This window comes from Schistocerca piceifrons, chromosome 2, assembly GCF_021461385.2.
Source record: "Schistocerca piceifrons isolate TAMUIC-IGC-003096 chromosome 2, iqSchPice1.1, whole genome shotgun sequence".
Taxonomy (NCBI): Eukaryota; Metazoa; Arthropoda; class Insecta; order Orthoptera; family Acrididae; genus Schistocerca; species Schistocerca piceifrons.
The window spans coordinates 556316023-556335516 of record NC_060139.1 but is presented as its reverse complement, the minus strand read 5'-3'; the positions used below and the strand labels follow the sequence as shown (position 1 = coordinate 556335516).

Sequence of the window (19494 nt, the reverse complement as noted above, 5' to 3'; positions counted from 1 at the left end):
AGCTGTAGAAAATCCCACACATCCAAGACTCTCCTCACTGTCTTCATAGATCTTCTGACATCAACTGATTGACTTATCCATATACTCTCTCTCTCTCTCTCTCTCTCTCTCTCTCTCTCTCTCTCTCTCTCTCTCTGGCTATCCCCTGGTGTAATGCATCAAAGCATCCATTGAATGCTCGTAAATTGCAGTAGATTGGCACCTCCCGTGTCAACTGAGGAAGCTTCCATTTTACATAAGACACCAACCATCTCCTGGAGTGCCCCAGATCCATTTCCACTGCCTCTCCCACTATACCCTCATCCCTTCTACACATGGGGTACCAATTATTAAAAATTCACCTCCTGAAACACACCTGAAAGCTACTCAGTAAAATTTTTGCAGTAACCATTGTCATGAGAGGCAGGATGCTCCTATTCCTTGTCAGCCTTTTTATGGGTCACGTGGGAGGGGCATTCCTTAATTCCCAGAAGTGGCATGTTGTCGATTGGTTCATATTCTATACTATATGTGAGATATGAACTCATGGTGCAGAAAAACAGTTCCACATCTCTACTCAGACTCATTTTCATTGTCAAAATTTACCTTTTGCTTTCCCAGATTTTAAGTCACTTTTCTCAAAATTGACATCCATCTTCTTGAGGTCTGTATTTAAACTTCTTTTCACATCAATAGAACCCCTCCCCATCACCTCCTTCCCCCCCCCCTCCCCCCCCCCCCCCCCCAAAAAAATATAAAGAACCCTCCATAAAGCATTGGTACTTATGCTATGTGAAATGATTCCAACACCAGATCCCTCAAGACACTTACAGCAATAACTTCTCCCACCCTTTCCTCTCCAAGTAACCCTCTGGTAGCATTCACAAACAAATCTTTTGAGCAGTAGCCTTCACCTCTGCTTCTCACCAATGGCTTCTCACCAATGGATTTCCTACTTTTAAACCGCATTATACCACCGTCTTTCATTCGCACATTGTGTTCCAAAATTACCTTCAGGAAGGAGAGATGTTAAATTATACATTAATTGTTGAAGCAAATTCTATAGGCTTTTCTTTACCCCCAGTTTCATCTAGGAGCAATCTACTAAAATTGCTAATTACTCCAAACATTAGCCATACATATAACTTCACACAGCACTACCAGCTGTCTATATATTGGTGAAGTTAGAGCCTATGTAATCTGAGCATTGGTGTTAACTGAAATGTCCATTCCAAATGTTCTATCGTATTGTTAAAAGAATAATAATAATAATAATAATAATAATAATAATAATTTTTGTTGTTGTTGTTACAGTTGTTATATTGCGTTACATTACTTCGCATGCCTCAGCAGACTGGTGCATGTCTTTCAATTGGACGCCACTTTGGCGATTTTTGTGTCCCTAGTCTATCCCAGTAATCCTACCAGGGAAGGGGAACCTACAATTTAATGTGGAATCTAATCTTGCTGAATCTTCACATCATTGAAAGGTGAAGGCAGATTGGAAAATTCCCATGGTTTGGCCAAGATCAACTCTGTGACCTCCCGATTTTCAGGCATGCTCCTTACCACTAGATTATCAGGCCCCATAGGAATAGCTAATAATGTAATTTATTACTTTAGATTTGAATAGTTGGAGATTTTCAATATCCTGCCTGATGCCTAACAGAAACCTGTTAAAAACTTTTGCATCAGGATATAAAATCCATTCTGAATTCAAGACAGAGGATCTTCTTCTTTTTTAAGCGTAAAATATCTGTAGGAGTAAATAGGATGTAGGACCCTGAAGAGACAAGACATGCAGCTGTCAGCTTTATATATTATTCTTACTGTGTGCTATTGTAGAATAAACATCTTTTTGAAATTAGCTGCATTGCACCAGAAGTGAAGTGTTGGCAGAACTGAGCTGTTTGCATAAGTTATACACGTACTGTCCACTTTTACCACACATTGTTGAAAATTGGTCATTATGTCTTCAGTGATGCTATTTTTAAAACAATATTAGAAATTCCTGGATGGAGTGATCATAAAGTAAGGGAAAGGCAACCACATGTCTACAGCAGAGTGATGGCATCAAGCACAAAAGCGCATAACAGAAATCAGTGTTTACATTAGCTTTCAGGCAATTACTCTTTTTCTGGCAGTAGCAGATGCACTCACACACAACCAGACAGACACCCAAACACACACTCTTTTGTGTTACATGTTTTTTTGTGCTCCATGCATCAGTCCACTGTAGGTGACTGGTTGCCTTTCCCTTATTTTACATAATAACTGTTTGTAAGTTTCACTAATAGACAGATTTGGTATTTTCTTAACAGCTGTTGCCACAGCAACATTACATAGCATTTGAAGTTTTATTCTTTTATTTGTGTACAGCAAAAACAAGTGGAGAATGAAAGAGCATTAGCACTTTTGCCCCATCATTTAAAATATGTGGACAGTTTGCCATGGGCTGAACGACAAGAAAAGCTTGTGACTGCTGTTTTAGCTGGAAACATGTTTGACTGGGGAGCTAGAGAAGTAGCTGAACTTATGGAAAATTCAGAGTTTGGCTTCAGTGAAGCACTTGGAAAGATCCAAGGTAAGAGCACATTGCAGGTAACATAGCTTTCATACAAAAGGTGCAATAATGTGTATCGTGCACATTTTTAATACGAGTGAAGTCTTTGACCAAAAGTCCATCAATAAAATCTGACTTGTCACTGCAGAGGAAGGTAGTGATCCAGCAGTGGTTGAAAAGATTTTTATTCTAATATTTGACCACAAATTAGAATAAATAATGAAAAGTTTCAGCTGGTGGTAATTATTTTCAGACCCTTTGATCAAAGACACAAACACAAATGTGCCATACAAAATTTTGCTGTGCTGCAATAGTATCGTCAATTAGTATATTACTGTAGCATCAGTCTCTAAAGAAGTACAACATGGTACCTGAGCCATCCTATAGGACAAATACATGTATGTTGTCAAATTAGATTTTTGCTCCTGTATTATTCCAGTTGATGGTGCTATTTCAGCAGATTATTTAATGAACGTTTTATCATAACACATTTATACCGGAAAGATCTGAAGATAAATATCACTGACTGGAAAGGAAAGCATTACACCTCAGAAAAGCAAGTAGTGAATGACTGACTGCTGTGTCATCCTCAGCAAATGGCATCATTTCGATGTCATGTATAGGAGTGCTGTATCAGTACACAGCTTTCCTGACCATTGTCAGATTTGCAGATTTTGGAGCCACTACTTCTCATTGAAGTAACTCCTCAGTTGCCATCATGAGGCTGAGCGGATCTTCTTCCAGTGCTGGCAGTAACAGGAATTGAACCTGAGTCTGTGGCAGTTAATTGCACTGACCAGTCAGCTGTACAGGTGGACATCACTGACTGTGAATTACCATTTGTTGTAATCTGTCATTAAAGGCTGGAATTAAAAACAGAACATACCTTCTGTGCAAGTATGTTGTCCTTAGACTGTTTTGCATTGTGTGTTGTATGCTACTTACATGAAAACAATGAAAAAATTATAATGAAACCACTTGTATACTATTCAACATACTTTAAAAAATTGGTGTAAATCATGGAAACATGAAAATGGCAAAAAATTGTTTTTCAAGCACATAATTTATAAAACATCAATGGACCATTTTATTAAATGTACTGACCATTAATTTGAAACCCTCGTTTTATAAACAAATTGATATTTCCTACTTTTTTTACCAAAAAATCCAGCATCATATTTTATCTGTCTGGTTCTCTAGTTCATAAATACTTTTGAAAGTTGTGATGTCTACCACATCTGAAGCAGAAATATATTTCTTTTTAATATTCACTTCTGAATTTACATCCACATTGAAAGGCACACAACTGTCATCATCACAATCACTAAAACCACTGTCACTTCTTGCACTGTTGGTTTGTTGCCGAAAGAAAGTCCCCATCATATTGCCCACAGATACACATTCAACAGTGATAACATTGTCATGTCTCGACAGTATGGATAATGTTAAAATCAAAGGACTGCACTTTGCTTGTGCAGTTAGGTGGCAAGAATTGTAACTGCTAATTTCATAAACTTGCACTATGTGATCAAAAGTATCCACACACCTGGCTGAAAATGAATGACAAGTTCTTGGTGCCCTCCATCGGTAACTCAGTATGGTGTTGGCCCACCCTTAGCCTTGATGACAGCTTCCACTCTCACAGGCATATGTTCAGTCAGGTGCTGGAAGGTTTCTTGGGGAATGGCAGCACATTCCTCAAGAAGTGCTGCAATTAGGAGAGGTATCGATGTCGGTCGGTGCGGTCTGGCATGAAGTCGGCATTCCCAAACATCATAAACGTGTTCTATAGGATTCAGGTCAGGACTCTGTACAAGCCAGTCCATTGCAGGGATGTTATTGTCATGTAACCACTCCACCACAGGCCGTGCATTATGAACAGGTGCAATCGCTATCCCCGAATTGCTCTTCAACAGTGGGAAGCAAGAAGGTGCTTAAAACATCAATGTAGGCCTGTGCTGTGATAGTGTCGTGCAAAACAACAAGGGGTGCACGCCCCCTCCATGAAAAACATGACCACACCATAACGCCACCGCCTCCAAATTTTACTGTTTGCACTACATGTGCTGCCAGATGACATTCCCTGGACATTCGCCATACACAAACCCTGCCATCGAATTGCCATGTTGTGTACCATGAATCATCACTCCACACAACGTTTTTCCACTGTTCAGTCATCTAATGCTTACATTCCTTACACCAAGCGAGGCATTGTTTGGCGGTTACCAGTGTGATACGTGGCTTATGAGCAGCCACTCTTCTTTGAAATCCGGTCTACAGATGAGTTCGGCCTGTATGCTTTTGTGCTGTACATGACCCTTCATGTATCCACTTCACTATCACATCGGAAACAGTGGATCTAGGGATGTTTAGGAGTGTGAAAATCTCGCGTACAGACATATGAAAAAAGTGACACCCAATCACCTGACCATGTTCGAAGTCTGTGAGTTCCACAGACTGTCCCAGTCTGCTCTCTCACAATGTCTAATGACTACTGAGGTCACTGATACAGAGTACCTGGCAGTAGGTGGCAGCACAATGTACCTAATATGAAAAACATATGTTTTTAGGGGTGTCCGGATACTTCCAATCACATTGTGTATATTTTGAAGATGTGCAGGCAACAGTCCATGCTTTGTGACTGGCATTGTGGTTGGTGAACAATGTTTAGACATTATTAAAGAACTGTAGCTCCTTCAGTTTGCCATTGACAGAGGCAAATATTTTCAGACCCATCAGCATTGGTTCCTCATATTATCATTAGATGAACTTTATTGTTCCTCTCCATGGCAGTTTTTACTTACAAAAGGAAGCGTGTTACGTGCAGGAAAACAGAAGAAAAAAGATGGTTTTGATTGATATTAAAGATACTCTTAGCGTCATAATGCTGTTTGTTATTTTAATTTACCATTCCATCATTTGCTAACAGTTTCCGAATTTACACTATCTTCTTCACTTCACATAGTTTTACAGATCCCATTATACCACATTTAAAACTTCTGGTCCACCCATTAGGTGTGGAGAAATCCTTGATGGTGAACATATTGGCCATCTTAAGTGATTTTTCATGTAATATTGCTCTGTGGGACAATGGAAGTAAATTACCTCTGAAACCAGTAATTTATAATTTTTACAGATCTGTGTATTCCAAATAACTAACTTTTTTGGCATTTGTCACTTTCATTTTCACCTTCCAAAATAGTGTTTTTGCTTTTAACAGTCGGATTCAGCATGGACACAGTTATCTCTAAACTATGTGTTAGTGCAACCCATGTTCTGCAATGAACATCTAATTTTTTGTCTATTGAATGAGGCTTCCTACATCTTTCTACAATTTTTTCCATCTTAAAACAGTGACCAAAAACCATGGTTGCACACTTAAAACAGCGCAATAATACATCGACTTACAAAATAGTTACATACAATGCTACATACAATGTGTTATTGTTAGGTGAAAGTGGCAGAAGATGAACTAGTTGTATGATTTAGAAGTAGGGAGCTCCACAAAGTTGACCAGATAGTGTTTGTAAACACTGCTTGAGTTAATACTATGCCAGCAGCATTTTACATCATTCATACTTTTTTTATGAATGTTTTTTCAAGAAGTGTGAATTATAATTATGTTAAAACAAAGTCATATGCAATTTAACATAATAAACCTAGGAAATTTGAAGGGACCATTAAAAAATGACAGGAAACATTAACTCTGGCCCACATTAGATATATGGGCATGTTAGTATCTTCCATCTGCACATCTGGCTGGATTACTAAATAAAGGATTTGAAGTACTAAGTGCAAGGCAGCACGTCAAAAGTAGTGCAAGTGCAATCATCTTCGTGTAGCACTTTGACAAAACTTTAGGCCCCGGCCAAGTCTTGGTGATCCTAACCTACCATTGTGAAGTAATAGCAAAGCTCCAAAATTAATATTAATAAACTATGCTAGTGAAAGAAGTGTAAATCATAGTTTTCACATACACACAGTGTCAGAGAGAGGCATTTGTTTGGCAGTAATTGTTTCTTTGTGAACCACTTTGGGTAGCAGCCATACTGCAAATATTGCAGTAACAGCATGTGTCTACCATCTTCTGCTGATGGAAAGGCAATTCCACAAGGTAACATGGCCTTTTGGTCACAGCCTTCATCAGGAAAAGAGAAACGCACACCATTCATACCAACAAGCACATTTCATGCGTACGACCGCGAACTCCTGCATCTCGGGCCGGAATGAAGCTGTCATGTCGGGTGCAAGCACCAACCTGTACGGGGTGGGAAAGAGGAAAGGATAGTAGTGTGCGGGTGGGGAGAGAGATGAACGTTCTCTGGTGGAGTGTGCAGGGACTAGAATGTTAAAGTGCAGCATCAGGAGGTTGTTGGCAGGGAGGTGGGAAAGAAAGGAGAGGAGCAAGGAAAGATGGGTGGGTGCATTGGCAGAGGTTGGCAAATATACAGAGTGGGAGATTATGGAGGAGATGATAGGATAGAGGGGGTGGAAACTGTTGGGTGGAGGGTGTGGGGACAGTAAGTTACCGTAGGTTGAGGCTGGGATAATTATGGGAGTGGAGAATGCGTTGTAAGAGTAATGCGCATCAGCACAGATCAGAAAAGCTGATGGTGAAGGAAAGGATCCAGATGGCTCGGGTAGTGAAGCAGTCATTGAAATCAAGTGTGTTATGTTCAGCTGCTTGTTGTGCCACAGGATGGCCTACTTTACTCTTGGCCACAGTTTGGCAGTGGCCATTCATCCTGGTGGACCGCTGGTTACTAGTCATACCAATATAAAAAGCTGTGCAATGATTGCAACAGAACAGGTAAATGACATGACTGCTTTCACAGGTGGGCTGACCCCTGATGGGGTAGAATAAACCTGTGGCGGGACTGGAAATGGAAGTGTTGGGTGCGTGGATTGGGAAGGTCTTGCATGTTGGTCTATCACAGGGATATGATCCTTGGGGCAAGGGGTTGGGTTGGGAGTGCTGTAGGAGTGGACAAGGAGACTGTGGAGGTTGGGTGGGTGACTAAAGACAACTTTAGGAATGGTGGGAAGTAACTCAGGTATTTCTTGGTCCTCCCACATGTCTTAACGGACTGCCCACTGCATCCGGTCCCTCTGTGTCCTATTGGTCCTCAGCGGTACTTTGTGGGGAGCAGATCGGATGACCCTCCTCCATTTGTACTGATCTTTTGGGCGTTTCGATTATGCATCTGCACATCTGTATGTCTTATGCTGTCTCAATACTATCCTTCACTGTGGCATCCGTTTGGCCACTGGCACCTTTTACAGTGGCCCGGCTGAGAGTCTGTAAGCAGAAGCTGCCGAACTACTGCTGTCATACCAATGTGATGTTCTCCTCGGCAGATGCACATGCCATTTGTCTGCCATGCCTGGCCACCAATCCAATGCCTCCTCCTTCGATAACACCTTTGACTGTCAGTATAAGGCATGTACCACTTCTCTGTTATCACGTGGAGTTCACATTCAGCTAGTGCTCTGGCAGCTTAACTTCACACCGCTTTCCACTTTCTCGATGGGCCTGAACCCTTCACCACCTTGGCCCTGTGCAGCAACCTGCATCCACCTTGGCCTTCATTCAGTTCCTAAGGACACTACTCCAGACTCGCTTAATCGCCGTAAGTTTCTCAACCTTTGCACAGAATGTTGTGATAGTGCCTCTATGTACACTGATGGCTCTCGTACTGACTGCGGTGTCAGGTTTGCCTTCGTCATTCCCATCAATGATTTTCAGTATCGGTTTCTGGAACACCGCTAAGTATTTACAGCAGAGCTCTTCGCCCTGTATCAGGCCATGCAGTACATCCAGTGATAAAGGCTTTTTAATTGTGTCATTTGTCCCGACTCTCTCAGTGCCCTTCAGAGCCTCTGTGTGCTGTACACTGTCCATCCCTTAGTGCAACATGTCCAGGAAAGCTTCCACTTTGTCACTCTTGATGGAGCCACTGTGTTGTTTATGTGGGCCCTAGTTACATCAGTCTGACGGGAAACGAGGCCACTGATGCTGCAGTCAAGGTTGCAGCCCTCCTACTGCACCCCACTAGTTCTTCCATTGCCTCCAACAATCCCTGTGTTGCTGTCTGTCTGTGGTGTCACGCTTGCATCACCGCTGGTCTTTCCTTAATGGGAACAAGCTCACAGGGAATTAAACCTCTCCCAGAGGCTTGGCTGACCACCTCTTGGCCCTCTCACTGTGAGGGGATCATTTTAGCTAAGTTGCGTATTGGACACTTGCTTTACACAAGTGTCTCTTAATTGTTCCTGTATGCAACTTAATGTGTCTTCCTTACAGTAACTAGCAGCCTGTCTTTTGCTACATTATAGATGTGATTGTAGTTATTTGGATTTGGTTTTACAAAAACAAAATGAAGTTTCGGCAGACAGTCTGTGGTTCCAAGTAATTTGAAATTCCACTTACAGAAAAATCATTCAGATTTTATTGGTAAAGCTTGCCAATTTCTTTGGCAACTAGTTAAATGAATTAAGATTACAACAAACAATCTTTTTTTAAGCTTTTGTCAACAGCAAATAAAGGCTTATAGCATCATACAAGGTTATGCATAGAGTTATGAAGTCAACAAAGCTCTAAACAACTGCAGAAAAACTAATTTCACCATGTGTTTTATATTCAATGAATGTAAAAACTTAGCCAGTAAAAGCAAGGTTTTTTAAAAAAATAAAGGTGTGATGATATGAGAACCAAATATACATTGTTGTCCTATTGAATGACACTCGTGTGTTAATACATTGTCTTCCTTGTTCAGATAACAGCAGGAAGCATCAATGAACCAAATGCTATGTAATTTCTTTGAACAATAAAAATAATCAAGTTTTGACAAATTAATGTAATTGGAGAGAGGAAAAATTGTACTCATCAAGTGGTGACAGGAGAATACACACATGAAAAAAGGTTTTACACATGCCAGTTTCCAGACCCAGTGACTCCTTATTTTGGCAGGGGGAAGGAAGAGGGGTAAAGGAAAAGCACTTGAGAGGATTAGGAAAAAGGGTTAAAATTCGGAAAAGTCACCCAGAACCATGGGTCAGGGGAGACTTACTGGAGGGGATGAGAAGGAAAGGCTTCTCATCCGATCCGGTAAGTCTTCCTAACTCGGAATTAAGATTAGTTAGGGAGACTCGTGTAAAATGTGGAATTGACCATTAGATTAGCAGCAACAGCAGAATGGGTTGATCGGGGGGAGCCCAGTGGACTTGTCATTAGGTGTCACCTGAGTAACAGATCCATCAAGGACCTTTCAACCCTTCTAAAACTGCCCACATCGACTGTTGATGGTGTGACTGTGAAGTGGAAAATTCAAACGGACATTCACAGCTAAAACCAGGCCAGGCAGTCCTTGTGTCTGATAGACACAGACTGTTGAGCATTGGGAAGGGTGGATGTAAAAAATGGCATGAAATCAGCAGAAGGAAATAATCATGAGTCTAAAGTGCTACCAGTGGTCCAGCTAGCATAATGATTGTGTGTAGGGAGTTAAAAGAATGGGGCACAATTGTTGAGCAGTTTCTCACAATCCACATATTTTTGTAGTCAGTGCAAAATGACACTTGAGATGGTGTAAAGAGAAATGCCATTGGGCAATGGATGACTGGAAACAAGCAGACTGGAGTGATGAATCACACTATAGCTTGTGGCAGTCTCGTGGAAAGATGTGTTTGGCGATTGCCTAGAGAACATTACCTACCACATGTGTAGTGTCAACAGTGAAGTGCAAAGGTTGTGGTGTTGCTGTATATGGATGTTTTTGGTGCTTATGGCGTGGCCAACTAGTTTGCTTAAGAAAACACAAAATGCAGAAGGATATGAACACATTTTACAGCTTTTAGGAATGCTCACAGTAGAGGGACAGTTAGTTTGGAGATGATGATTGTTTGTCACAGCATGACGATGCACAATCATAAATCCACCTGTGTGGCAGTCGTTTGTCGATGATAACATTCTTGAAATAAACTGGCCTGCCCTTGACCTGAACCCAATGGAACACCTTCAGACTGAATTAAAACGTCGCCTTCACTCCAGATCCCAGTGTCCATCATCACTGCTTTCTCTGGTATTGGCTCTTGAGAAGAATGGACTGCCATTCCTCCACAGACATCAGACACCTCATTGAAAGTGTCCCCACCAGGGTTCAAGCCAGCAAGAATGTAAAGAATGGCCACACCCAACATTAACATCGTCTAATGGGTGTTTGGTTACTTTTGAGCAGATAATGTACACTTCAACAGTATTTATTTGATGTGACATACACCTATGACTACTGTGCATTGCTTTATGATGTTACTGGAATTTTTATATTTTAGTTTATGGTGATCACGTATTTATTTACTTATTCATTCATATAATATTATTTTTTGACAAGTTTTAAAAGAATTCAAATGTTATGTTGAGAAACACTGTAATTTTCCAGCACGGCCATGGTTGATTGACTGTTTGGACAACTGGCTGGAAAGGCTGAATGGTCCTCCCCACAAGTGTGCAGCCATATTTGTTGATAATAGTGGTATTGATATCATTCTTGGAATATTGCCATTTGCCAGAGAGTTGTTAAGAAGGGGTACGAAGGTATGTACTATATACTTCTTTCTGATAGCATAGAAATCAGAGTAAATATTGGTTTTTTATTCAGACATCTAAGCACTTTCCAATTCCAATTCATTGTTGCTAAGAATGTATTGGATATTTTTTCCAGAATCTCCCAGATTCCTCTCATGTGCCAACCTATTGATCTCAGAGTAGCACTTGCATCTTATTTCATTAGTTATTTTTTAGATGTTCTCATATTCCTGTGTCTCTCTTCCCGTACAGTTTTCATCCTGTGATCCTCCTCAAGTACCACAGAAGTTATTCCCTGAGGCCTTAGTACATGTGCTATCATCCTATCCCTTCTTCTTGTCAGTCTTTTCCATATGTTATGTTCTTTGACGATTCTGCAGAGAGCCTTCTCACTACTTACCAGGCCACCTAATTTTCAGCCCCCCCCCCCCCCCACCCTCTCTCTCTCTCTCTCTCTCTCTCTCTCTCTCTCTCTCTCTCTCTCTCTCTCTCTCTCTCTCTCTCTGGCATACCATCTCAAACACTTTGATTCTCTCTTATCCACTATCTGAGATTCACTACCAAATAATGCTGTGCTCTTAACATACATTTTCAGAAACGTCTTCCTCAAATTAAGGGCATAAGTTTAATAAAGAAAACAGTTACCCTTAACAGAGAATTTAATCATAATTAATGTATTCTCCTTCACTATTTACAACAGTCTGCTAATGCTGAGATAACGTTTCAATTCTGCAACTGTAGAAATCACATGCTTTTGAAGTGAAGAACTTGTCAAGCCAAGTTTGGAGTACATTTTCATCCAGAAAGGAAGCTGGAAGGACGGACGCTCACTGGAGAGCAGAAAAGGTGAAAATCTGATGCACAAATCAGGTGAATACGATTGGTGTGGAATGACTTCCCAACCTAACTTCTGTATAGTGTTATTTCTCAGTCTAGTAGAATGCGAACACACATTATTGTGGAGTAGCATCAGTTCAAGCAGTCTTCCTGGTAGTTGTTCTTGGATTCTGAAAAATGTCTCAATTAATGACAGTAAATGTCAGCAGTAATGGTTTCATCTTGGGGAAGCAATTCATAGTACACTAAACCATCACTGTTCCATCAGATGCATAACATTATTTTTTGTGGATTCACACAGGTCTTTGTATGGGCAGTTGCTGCTTTGTTTGGGCTCAATAATTCCTTTCTTTTTCATACGTTAGTATAAAGACACCATGTCTCGTCACAACAGGATAGGAATAGTTGGTGTTGTTCAAGAGCCAGTTATGCCCAGCAAGCAGAGATGAACGTACGACCACTGTTGATTTTTATGATTTTGGCTTAAACCATGTAGTACCCACACTCCCAATTTTTGAGCTTTCCCCATTGTATGCAAATGTTGCATGATGGTGGAATGAACACAGTTCATTATATTTGCCAGTACGCAAACACAATGACATGGATCATTGTGAATTAATGCATTTAAATGATCTTCATCAAAGCCCGAACGTCTTCCTGAACATGGCGAGACACTAATGTCAAAACAATTCTCTTTAAAATGAGAAAACAATTTTTTTGCCATTATCTGTGCAATGGCATTATCCCCAAACATGGCGCAAATTTTTCTGACTGCTTTCACTGCTGTCACCCCTCTATTGAAGTCAAACAGAAGAATATGTTGGAAATGTTCAGATTTCTCCACTTGGCACTCCATTTTCTAGCATCCACAGAGCCACTCACTGTCTTCAAATGACATATGACCATATGTAAACTCAGATAGCAACGGTGCACTACAAATAAAAAATGGCAATTGATAAATAAACCCGTAGTAACCGTAATACCCACAAGCAAAACAAAAACGCTACAAACTTAATGCACCAACCTAATATTTTATTGTAGTTGAAAAGTGATGATATTCGAGAGAGAGAGAGAGAGAGAGAGAGAGAGAGAGAGAGAGAGGGGGGGGGGCATGCTTTTTTGAGCAGGTTTTGGCAAGTGTTAACTTTAAAGATTTGCAGAAGCCAGACTATTCAGGACGACAATGGTTGAAACACACATCCGGCTATCCTGATTCAGGTTTTCCACTGTTTTCCTAAATCGCTTCAGGCAGATGCCAGGATGATTCTGTTGAAGTCGCTGTTTGGTCCCCTCCCCCAAATCAACCAACCAATATGAAGGATAGCCTTTTTATTACAGTCATGAGAGTTGGTGTGGTGCAAATCACTCGAGAAAGTTTGGATGGCAGGAACAGAAAATGCCTTATTCAATGAAAAATTTATTCAGTTACCACAGAGGCAATGTTAAAAGATTGGAATGGCTGGAAAGGACATATTCTAACACCATTCAATTTTGGAAAAAGGATTATAATGTACCACTTTGTGAATAGAGGTAGGCTTATGCAAAATGCTGGCTTATGCTTTATTTGGCAAAAGGGAGTTGGAGAATATCATTCTGAGACGAAGAAAAACATTGCAATGAGTGGCTTAGGAGTATTCTCGAAAAATTGCCAAAGAGATTTGTGCACATTATAGATCAAGCTCCAAATTGCACAATAATAAATGTACTATCATGAAATGGAGAAAGGATTCTATTGTTGAATTGATGGAAACCAATAATGTAGAGTTTCCATCTAGTGCAACGTCGTATGAAGAATTTACTAAAGCAGTCTTACTAGAATACGCATGACTGCATTTCAGGTCACAAGAGTATCTTTTGGGAAGTGTGGTGCATTGTGAATTCAGTGCCATTGAACTTATTTGGGTCTTTGTCAAGAACAAGACACCAAAAGAGAACAAGAATTTGAAGATAAATCATGTTTTATATTTACGTCACTTGGGCCTGGAAAGTATTTCCCAAATTTCTGGAGGGCACAGTAGATCTTGTGTTCAAACTTGAGAACATATGTGTACAAAGAGCTCACAGTCTTGAAATTTCAGAAGAACCGTTGTTGATGCAAATGGAAGACTACAATAGCAGTAGCGAGACCTCACCGAGCAGTGAAAGTGATTAAGATCAGTTTTTAAAAAAAAAAAAAAAAAAAAAAAAAAAAAATCAAACAGTGGAAAGTCCAAGTTGGGATATTAACAATATTATGAAAAAGTTAAATTGCTACTCACCATAAAAATGACACATTGAGTTACAGATAGGTGTGATAAAAAGACTATTATCCATTTGAGTTTTTGATCAAAGGCCTCTTCAGAAAGGAAAACGCACCACATTCACACAAGCAAGCACACATCACACAGGACTCACATTCAGGAGGATAATGGTTCAATCCCGCGTCTGGCCATCCTGATTTAGGCTTTCCATGATTTCCCTAAATTGCTCTAGGCAAATGCCAGGATGGTTCCTTTGAAAGGGCACTGCCGACTTCCTTCCCCCTCCTTCCCTAATCCGACGAGACCGATGACCTCACTGTTTGGTCTCTTCCCCCTCCCCCCCCCCCCCACTGCGCCCCTCCCCCCCCCCCCAAACAACCTAACCCACACATCACACAAATTAAATTAATTCATCATTCTTTCCTGCAAACTTTATGCAAACTAATTGATTTTTGATTTACTGTTAAAATTTACAATAGATTTGATTTTTCATTTATTGAAAGCAGCTTATTATTAGAGTGTTCACCAATAATTTCCTACTATTGATCTCTACTTGCAACAATTACTGAATGTGGCAATACTGTATTGTAATGCAAGTACAAAGTTGCCATGTTTTGCTGGTAAATAGGCACTTATCGTGCATTACGACAGTGGCAGCATGATCGTATGACAACTACACTCCATCACAGTCTCTCATAGATTGCAGCTGCTAACACAGTTGCTTTACAGTCTCTTAACTGATAAACGTGGAAGTATTCATTAGTAATGACAGACAATGTAACCAACAAAAGTTCAAGTTTGACACCCTTTTTTTTTTCTCCAGTGCGATACGTATAACAATAAGGTCAATTGAAGTCTTGCATCGGACATTGTAGCAATGAAATGACCAATCAGGAAATAACAAAAATCGTAATGCAAATAGAAAAACATTGTAATGGATGGCAGTGTAAATCTCTTTAACTCTATCTGTCTCTGAAAACCTCATAATTCCAGTAACCAGTAACTCCGTTAACAAAGAGAGATTTAAAAGTGCATGGACTTCTCTAATCTGTCAATAACTAGGCTTCTAGTATGTAGTTACACATGTAGCAACTTTATCTGTATCTCTTCTTTTACCAAGAGGCACTGGATGTTATGATAGAGAGAGTTAAAATTTTGTAAGAACTCCATTAATTTCTCTTTTCCATGCTACCATGTATTAAAAGTGTTGTTACCGTACCCCCAAAACTGTATTGGCTTTAAGGCTGGCTGATGTCGGAGCTCTCTCCCCAAATTCCTCCATCATAAGCCCACTCACACTGATTTGTATTTATGGATTTTAAATTGTTAGCATCCATAACAAACAACGTGATTAAGACTTGTGTACCGAGTGCATACTATTTCCAAGGCAGATAGATAGATCATTGAGCTAATCTGCCTATGAACAGCATTCAGGGATCATCCAGCAGATTAAAGACTCTGTCATTCAAAGCTAAAAGAAAGCCTTTGGGAGTAGAGAATAATGGAATGTAAAATCAGTAGCTTTCATTTTGTTTGTTGCCAGTGTTTCGTCTAACATAGCAAGAATCCAGAAATTCTGGGCACCATTTAAGTTTTTAGACACTCTGGAATTGTTACAGGGTTATGTGCTACAGTGGAAGGCTGGAGTTAATATATACTTTGCCAGTGTGGTTTGTCTCATGTAGATCAGACAGTCAAACATGCACTGTGAGAAACCTTTTTCTGTGAACACCGATGCTGCACTCATCTTTTGCAACTCACCAGGTCTCATATCGGCAAGTACTACACCTCCACTGCACATTCCATGGAATATGAGAAAATAATAATTGTGTCAACAGGCACGGTCCATATTGATTCATACAGGCAGAGAGAGAGAGAGAGAGAGAGAGAGAGAGAGAGAGAGAGAGAGAGAGAGAGAGAGAAACGAACGAACGAACTGCTTATTTCCATTGTCTCAAAGGTTTCTGTCAGTATTCAATACAGAGTAAGAAACCTTTTTTGACAAAAACAAATCTCTGGCCCACAGTACATATCATTAAGCAATGTTGTCTTGGACAATGTGCCTCTCATCTGATTTTCATCTGGACTGGTTAAAGACATTCTGTTGCTTCCTTTTATTTGAAAGATAATGATTTTCTAAAAGTTCCTGGCAGATTAAAACTGTGTGCCGGACCGAGACTCGAACGCGGGACCTTTGCCTTTCACAGGCAAGTGCTCTACCATCTGAGCTACCCAAGCACGACTCACGCCCCGTCTACAAAGCTCTACTTCTGCCAGTACCTCGTCTCCTACCTTCTAAATTTTACAGAAGCTCTCCTGCAAACCTTGCAGAACTAGCACTCCTGAAAGGCAAAGGTCCCGAGTTCAAGTCTCAATCTCGGAGAAAAACTGTTGAAGTTTTGCAGCATCAAATATTCCAGTTGAAAAGTTCGTCACCATTTCCTTTTTTAGCAGTCAGTTAAAGAAGGTTCAAATGCAATGAGCACTATGGGACTTAAATCTGAGGTCATCAGTCCCCTAGTACTTAGAACTACTTAAACCTAACTAACCTAAGGACATAACACACATCCATGTTTGAGGCAGGATTCGAACCTGCGACTGTAGCAGTAGCGCAGTTCCAGACTGAAGCACCTAGAACCGCTCAGCCCCACCGGCCGGCAGGCAGTCAGTTTCAAAGAGCTCATACTTCATCTTCAGGCATGCAGTATTACAACCTTTTAAATCTGTACATCTAATCATTTACCAAACAAAAAAAAACTTTTGCTCAAAGCAGGTGTGAACTTCACCAAAAAGTAATGCAAATGTTGCTAGAAATAGAGGCTATATTTTCAGGTCCTTAGTCATTAATTATTTAAACGTCTTTTTATATCTGGTTCTGTTACATGCTGAAATTATTTGGAAACTTTCACACTGTTCAAAGACATTTAATCAGTTCTGACTTGGTTTTTAATTAATCATTTGTATTCCATCATATTGAGTACTGATTAACTGTAAAAATACCAGAATTTTTTAAATTAACATTAAAAATTTATTTATGAATTAAATTTTCACTCTGAAGCAGCATATACACTGATCTGAAGCTTCCAGGCAGATTAAAACTGTGTGCTGGACCAAGAAACAACTAGCCTTTCATGAGCAAGTGCTCTACCAACTGAGCTACTGAAGCACAACTCTCAACCCATCATCATGACGTTACTTCCACCGGTATCTCATCTCCTACCTTCCAAATCTCATAGAAGTTATCCTGCAAAACTTACGGGACTAGCACTCCCTTCAGCTATACCTTCCAGTAATGACTTACATTGTAATACCTCACTTTAGTTCATTATGTTTTTTTATTAGATTTTGTTTTGTTGCAGGACACTGACATGCCTCAATCAGTCCATGTAATAAAGTCTCTTTTAAAGAACACATTTCAAAGGCTTCAGATTATTTCCTTTTTAACTTACACACTGTCTGCTCTTTGATACCATGCTGTAAAACAAAATATGTACTTCACAGGATTTGACCACGCCATTAGAAAAACTGTGCGAGGGTAAATCAATAAAAGAAACTGAATATTCCATATTTTAGGCATTTACATTAATAAGAACCTGAACTGGAAGTTACATTTTGCAAATCGTAAATGTTTATACTCTGCAACTTCTGCATTACAGATAAAGTCAGGCTTTGAAGATGAAAATGTTGGAAAGTGGACATATTTTTACTATTTTCATTCACTTATGTTTCGTGACATCGTACTCGTAATATATTACCCGGCCAAGCGAAGTGGTTAAGTGGTTACCTGGCTTGGGTGGCAACACTGTTCAGTCTACACCTGTGAAAAAGGGGGGGGGGTAGCAATTCCATACATTCTGATGCTCTCAGAAGTGGAACGCTTTCACATTTCCACATCTGTGTGCACCACTGGGTGAAGTGTCTGTTAATAATGAGAAAAGAAACAGGGCATACAGTATATCTCACTTTGGCCTCTCACACTGCTTCATTTGTAGAATCCATAAGACTACCTTCACCAGTAATATGGCTGTCTTCCATTGCTGTATCTGTGCTTTTGCAAAATTTTATCACTGGAATAAAGAATCCCTCCTTAACCTTTTCACTGTTTGTCAAGAATGATAATGCTGACTCTTTGTTCAAATCTATTTGGACTGATTGCACTAATTATTCAGTTTCTTTGCCGCCAGAGCGCATCTCCTGCAGTAGTCATCACAAATTTTTCTAATGTGATACCTGGCCTTATAAGTCTTCTAATTTCACAGCAGCAAAGGGAAACTGACCACATGGTCTAGTGGTTAGTGTATGTGCCTAGTAACGTCCAGGTCCTGAGTTCGATTCCTGGAGACCACATGAAATTTTTCTCTGGTGGATAGGTCTGGAGGAGGAAGACCACCTTAGCCTTGTAAGGCCATGTGAAAAGTTGTTTGAATATAAAAGTAATGAAATTTATGCACAAGTCATTGGAGTAGCATTAACTGAGAGGCTCGAACCATTTATTTGTTAGCAACAGAAGCATCAGCTGTTAATTTTTTGGGTTGGAGAGAGAGGTGCTTGACATATTGTGACTGTTGAGCTTATTCTTTGCAAGGTTCCAGACCAGTTGTATAGGAGTTAGGACTAGATGACATGGTGGCAGTAGGAAGGGAACCATTTTCTAGCAAAATTTTTTCACTGCAACAGATGTGTTCTCTGCAACAGATGTGTTCTCTGCACACGGTGCTGAGCACTGTTTGCTTGTGGCTGTACTGCTTGGCAAATGCTGCTACCTTTGCTGAGAATTGTTGTTCTTGCTGCTATGAAATACTTATCATCCAAGTTTTAAAAAACTGTTAGGTGAAAAATTTATTTTTGGCACTTCTTACAGTCTGGGACTTTTGCTCAAGAAAGGACTGAATTTATTTTTGTTATTTGTAATGGTTATGGCACGGCTTCAAGTGAGTGAAATTGTAAAGTGTTTGTGGAGGTAAAAATGTGTTGGGTAAACTCCACATATGGTTGATTTTAGTTCTTACATTGCAATATACAAAATGTAGATAAGAGATCAAAATTTTATCTAAAACTAGGAGTAGAATGATATCTCATTTCGCCGTCCAGTTACTGATACTCATATCTGATGAACGATCGTGTGACACGCCCATTCCTGTCCCTGCGCATAACGAATCCTGGTCATAAAAACTGTCATATTTCATAAATGGTTCAAGATGTCAAAATGTGGTTGTTTTCCCCAAATGACAGCATGTATGTTGTTGTTGTGGTCTTCAGTCCTGAGACTGGTTTGATGCAGCTCTCCATGC

At 40.0% G+C, this 19494-nt stretch overlaps 1 protein-coding gene across 3 annotated transcripts in view; it reads left to right on the top strand.

Moving 5' to 3' along the window:
* Positions 1-19494, top strand: part of LOC124773720 (4'-phosphopantetheine phosphatase) — a 158868-nt gene that overhangs the window by 96042 nt on the left and 43332 nt on the right. For all 3 annotated transcript variants that reach the window (XR_007014876.1, XM_047249426.1, XM_047249425.1), the window contains exons 12-13: positions 2359-2563; positions 10981-11135. Coding sequence is in view for 2 of the 3 variants with exons in the window: in XM_047249426.1 (XP_047105382.1) it covers positions 2359-2563; positions 10981-11135 (360 nt within the window). In the remaining variant the exon portion in view is untranslated. The remainder of the gene's footprint in view (positions 1-2358; positions 2564-10980; positions 11136-19494) is intronic.